At 33.0% G+C, this 5893-nt stretch overlaps 1 protein-coding gene across 1 annotated transcript; it reads right to left on the bottom strand.

The window, feature by feature from the left end:
• Nucleotides 1-4747: 4747 nt before the first annotated feature.
• LOC150029722 (uncharacterized) lies at nt 4748-5077 on the bottom strand. The gene has a single exon (XM_090310418.1). The coding sequence runs from the start codon at nt 5075-5077 to the stop codon at nt 4748-4750; it is 330 nt and encodes a 109-aa protein (XP_090166544.1).
• Nucleotides 5078-5893: the final 816 nt, after the last annotated feature.

The following is a 5893-nucleotide window of genomic DNA, read 5'->3' as shown; positions in this document are numbered from 1 at the left end:
TCTAACTATCTTTATTTGAATAAAATACGGATTGCAATTTTTTCTTTTAATTTTTAAAGCCTTTCATTCTTTCTTTTCACAGCATTGAACAACAATTAACCCATTACATTAATGATTTTTGTTTTAATTAAATCTCCCCCATCATCTTAACAGCCAATGTAATGTTACTACATTTCTTCCAAAATTTTACTTTAATTTCCTCTAAATTTGGAGGATCACGAGAGAACAAATCTCTATTTTTCACTAATTGTTTCTAGAAAATTTCCTAAGAAAATTTTTTCATTTTATAGTTTTTTTGTTATATGTTACATACTTTTCAACCACACACATACTTTCGTCTAAATATTATTAACACTCATTTGATATGTGAACTTAATAAATAAAAAATTATTATTACAATTTTTACGTATAAATATTGCACATAATGTAGACAAAATATTATTTTTTATATAATGAACAGCCCTCCAACATACTTTAACTATCATCAGTCTTATAATAATCCGAAGTGGTTGTCAAAGTTGATTATTGAAGATGATTTTGGTTGGAGTTTGTAGTCGGAGGTGGTTGTCGAAACCTGTTATTCGTTGCATGAAGGTGGTATTGGAGGTGATCGTTGAAGTTTGTCATTTAAGGTGGTTTTCGAAGCTCGTAGTTGGTCAGGCAAAAGTGGTCGTCGAAGATCATCAAAGATGATTTTTGCCAGAGTTTGTAGTCAGAGGTGGCTATTGAAACCCAAAGTTAGTCGCATGAAGGTGGTATTAGAGTTGGTTGTCGGAGTTTATCGTTGGAGATAGTTGTCGAAGCCCTGAGTTGGTCGTTGGAGTTGCTCGCTCAAAGGTGGTCATCAAATGTGGTTTTCCTCAGAGTTCGTAGTCAGAAGTGGTTGTCGGAGCCTACAAAGGTGATTTTCGGAGTTTGTCATCGAAGTTTGTTGTCGGAGCTTGATTGGCCGTCGGAGTTGGTAACGCAACAGTGGTTGTCTGAGTTGGGTCACCAAAGGTGATTGCCGAAGCCCATAATTGGTTGTCGGAGTTGGTCGCAAGAAGGTTGTCAGAGCCCAGAGTTGGTTGTCGAAGCTATGATTGAAGGTGGTTTTCGAAACCCATATTTTATCGTAGGAGTTTGTTACAGTAAATTAACATTCAGCAAAAAAAAGCAGAATCAATAAGCACTCTAGTTACATTTAATTTGATTTTAAAACATTAACTGAAACATAATTTTTTAATAGGGTTTATTGAACACAATACCTTTGATGAACACTCTTCAATTCCAGCTAAATTCCATTAATTAATGCTTCAAACTTACAGTCCACCACAAAGTTCTTCTCTACTAGTCTCTTGCTTGGATTATGTGGTGGAAACACTGAATTGAGCTGGTTTTTGTGAGAAAGAAGAAGGTTTGTACAAGGATGATTTCTACCAAATATTCTGGGTTAATCAGATTGCATCAAGTCTGAATGGAAGTTCAAAACTCCAATTTATACATGAAAATCATGCAATAAACTTAACATACCTGATGCCACCTCAATTTTCATTAAAATTGAAGTGAAATGAGGTGTAAAATTGAGTGAGAAAATACAGGATTGGATTTTTCCACTTTCAATTTCAAATTCAATTTTTATTTTTCAAATTTTGATTAATTTAATTTAATTAAAAATTTTAAATAAAATTAAATTTTAATTTTATAATTTTGAATTTCTATAAATTCAAAATTTAATTAACATTTAATTAATCAAATTTCTAATTTTGAACAAATTCAAAATTTGAATAAAATTGGATAATTAACTAAACTAATTTTAATTAATTAAATTTAATATCAAATATTAAATATTATATTACACCTCATATAATATTTAAATCAATAGTTAAATATTTAGAACTTTCAATTTCATTTAATTTTTCTATAACATTAAACGTTTTGATTTTATCAAATACAACTAACAGAAACCTTATGAATTTGAACATTTCATATTCTAAACCCTAATTTCAAATATCATCAAAGTCACTCAATTCACTAATCCAATTTAACGATGAATTTGCCTTCCAAGCCTAGTCAACCACGAGTTAGTAAAGGGACCTTATGGACCTACAGATCATGAGCTCCAACGATTTGCAATTAATTGGTTAAACTCTTTAAATCGAATTAATCACTATCCGTTAACTACCAAGACATATCATTATAGCTTGATAGTTGCACTCTTCTTACTATAGATATATTTTTGTTCATTTTTACCATAATCGGTAAGTTGATCCTTTACAAGTCGTTCATATTTATAGCTAGGTCAAAATTACCGTTTTACCCCTGTAAATACATCTTACTCCTTAAGCTCCCACTGATCCTCCATTGAATAATTGATTTATAGTCAAACTTATAAATCATAACCCACTTACTCATGAGAGGGTGGGGCCCCGTTGTTCAAAACTAGGCATCAACACTTAAGAGAACTGATGGAAAAATAGGCATGTGCAACGAAAATGAGGAACAATTTTACTCTAATTGCATAAATTAAACATACAACCCTAAATCAATTAATTAGGGTTTTTTTTGAAATCTTACCTTTGAAGCTCCTAAAACTCTTCTATCTCTGCTCGAACACGAAGCGGACAACCACTAGAGTTGGACTACTATCCTCTAGACTCAGAACCGGGTTGTGGGACCCGATGGATGAAGAACCCGAGAGAGAGAAAGAAATGGAAATAAAAGATGGAATTTTGGGTTGGGTTTAGGTTTTGAATTTTTCTAAAAAATAGTGATTTTTTTTCTGCCCAAATTTGAAGCCAATTTTGGCAAAATGTCAAAAGTCTTTTATCCACATTGAAAGCCCATATTTATAGAAAAGAATCATGCAAAAATTGCATGAAACAAATTCATAAAAAACCAACACCTCAAAATCCACTATCTAAGTTGGCTTGATGTCTCCACTTTAAGCCAACACCTAGCCCACTATCTTGTTAGTAGAATTATCCAACAAAAGTTTGGATTTTTCCACTAACATTAGTCAAAGGGCAAAATAGTCATTTTGTTAAAATCAAACTTTGATCGAAAAGTCAACATTTTGACTTTTTATGATTTTTTCCGTGTTGAATAATTTTGATCTCCCGAGCATAAATCCGCATTCATTTTCTCGAAATTAAAATCACATTTGAATATAAGGTCGGTCCAAGTTTTACTTTTCAAGGTCAAAAGCCAACTCTTTGACTTTTTACATCTTTGACCATTTCCATTATTTTCGAGCTTCTGAATATGAACGTATTCATTTTCTTGATATTTAAATCACATTTAAATATTAAAGCTATATCTCTAAACTGAAAAATCGACCATTATATCACATATAATTGTCGGTTTCTCTCTCTTTACCTAATTCAAACAACTCGAATTATTCTACCATACTGTTATAAGTTTATTTCATATGAGCTAGTAGGGGAACCTAATGAACCTATAGACCATGGGCTCCAATGATCCGAGATTAGCTGGCTAAACTCTTTAGATGGAGCTAATCAACATTCGTTAACTCACGGGTCATTCAACTATAGTCTCGTAGTTGCATTCCCCCCACTATAGATATATTTGTGTCCATATGATATAACCATGATTAGTAAGCTAATCCTTCATAGGTTGTTCATAATCTCGGCTGGGTCATAAAAACCGTTTTACCCCCGAGACTACATGAGATATTGAATTTAACTGTCCCCAGCTATCTATCTGGTCCTATCCCCAAAATGTGAGGCTTATTAAGTAGTGCTATTGGACTACTCTCACGTATGGAGATCAAAGGATAATCTTGAATAAACAGGAGTTCATAGTTAGCTCAGGATTAAGATCGAGTTATTCTAAATTATTGAATTTGAATAGCCAGTTTTAACAATAAACAATTGTTATAAAGAAAAATGACTATTTCAAAGTATGATCTTATGCAAACTCATTGCATAAGATGCTCCCACTCACATATCTTTACATGAATGATTTTTGGATCACATCATCTGTATCAATATACAAAATGGGCTGCATCCAATAGTGTCACAAGGATGAGGTACCCAATCTCATCCATATACTTATAGGCAATTTTGGCTATATACTAAAACTCGATACTCTTTTATGTCACCACAAAAAGTTAAAGTAAGAATTTTCCAGGTTAACTTTATATCTCTAGAATTTTATTTGCAAACATGGTTAGGGACGCCTGAATCTAATATCTAGATTAAGTGAGAATTATCCACTAAGCATGTTTCAATGACAAGTAAATCTGATTTACCTTGTTTAGCCTTTTCAGCTCTTTTTTCAGCCAAATATTTTGGGATGCTTCGCTTCGAATACCTATCCTTTCCACAATGGAAACACTTTCCTTTGGGAGCTTTGTTTTTTCTTTACAATAGGTTTCTTATTCCCTTTTCCTTTTTTCTTCATTTGGATACTTTTATCTTTAGATGAGGAAGGGGTATATTTCTTTTTGTCTGAAGGCTTCATTCCAGAAAATGATCCCTTCAAAAAAAAAAAAAAAAAATTATGATGTGGAACAACATTTGCTTCACTTTCTTTTAATCTCATCATCGATGGGTAAGTATGTAGTTCATTTAATAAAGTAGTCAAATTGTAATCAATCTTATTCATTACGACATTAGTTTCAAGATCATACTAACTTGACTAGTTTCGTCTATGGTAGGCCTTGAACCATCATGTCTAGGACATGCTCCTTGACATTGGTTCCATCTTTCATTCGAGAGTTATAAACATATTTTATAGCCTCGTGTCATAAGGAAGATAATGGTTGCCTGAACATTTCCTGTAATGATGCCATGATCTCACGAGTTGTGGGCATGGCTTCATATTTCTTGTTGAGCACATCAGATATGCTTGCCATGATATAGGGCCTTGCCTTTTCATTAGCTCTTACCCATCTATCATAGCCATCTTGAACGTTTTGGTTAGCATGTGAACTGGGAATAGGAGGATATTCCTCTGTTAAAACAAACCTGAGGTCATCAGCTACTAATATTGTTTTTATGTTTGACTTCCAATTGAAGAAACCCTCACCATTAAATTTGTTAGAAGTAAGAAGTTGTATTATCGAGTTCGACATTGCTGAAAATAAAAAAATTCTATTAAACTTATGCATCTAAATTAAATTTTAGCAAAAGTAATAAAGTAACCATATTTCTTTATTTTTTTACAATGATACTATAGTGAGTCAGAATAAATGCTACTGAGGGGTAGTCAAATATTCCGACAGTCATTTAGCTACCATTTTCGGTCAAAGACATTCCAACACTTAATAATTTTGTAAGTGTGACCCATCATTTCCAAATCTTATAGAACGATATGAACATGCCCCCGAATTGGAAGAAAATGTTCAAGACGGAACTATAAGACCCTATTCATTTATGAAGCTTGGATTGTTCTGAATCCTATGTTACAACCCTTTGAAGAGATTGCATGGTTAACGACTAGCTAGTGTTGCCTAAAAATGACAACACGCGCAACATAGGAATCTCACGGTGCAAATTAATGGAGGAGACCGTAAGATATGTTGACACATTTTCTTCACCCACTTACTATGAACTACTTCTCCCACCTTGTTATTGACTCGTGCAAACACTTTCCGAATGGAGTAGTTGTGGTAAAAGCGACACGAAGCCGAGCATGGATCTCACGCTGTGAACTCCTGAGGACGTGAGAGCTAAAAACAATATATCAAATATATTTTTAATCTCCCATTGAAGTGTTCTAAATGTTTGGGTATTCATTTACTCAAGTTTTTTCCGGCTAATTAACCAATCTAAATCTAGGTGTTTATCCAAGTATAATGATTATATTTGGATTTAACCTACGATGTCTGGGTGAAAAACCAATTTTAAAACCTCACATCGCTCACGTATTGCTCATAAAACTAGTTAAC

The sequence above is a fragment of the Benincasa hispida genome, unplaced genomic scaffold, assembly GCF_027475165.1.
Source record: "Benincasa hispida cultivar pf3 unplaced genomic scaffold, pf3_genome.v1.1 HicScf981, whole genome shotgun sequence".
NCBI classification, from domain to species: Eukaryota; Viridiplantae; Streptophyta; class Magnoliopsida; order Cucurbitales; family Cucurbitaceae; genus Benincasa; species Benincasa hispida.
The sequence above is the reverse complement of the archived record's forward strand: the minus strand, read 5'-3'. Positions and strand labels throughout refer to the sequence as shown.

What these genes read in the sequence shown, in the direction of transcription:
- LOC150029722 (XM_090310418.1), bottom strand. Translation starts at nt 5,077, where the DNA reads ATGTCGAACTCGATAATACAACTTCTTACTTCTAACAAATTTAATGGT.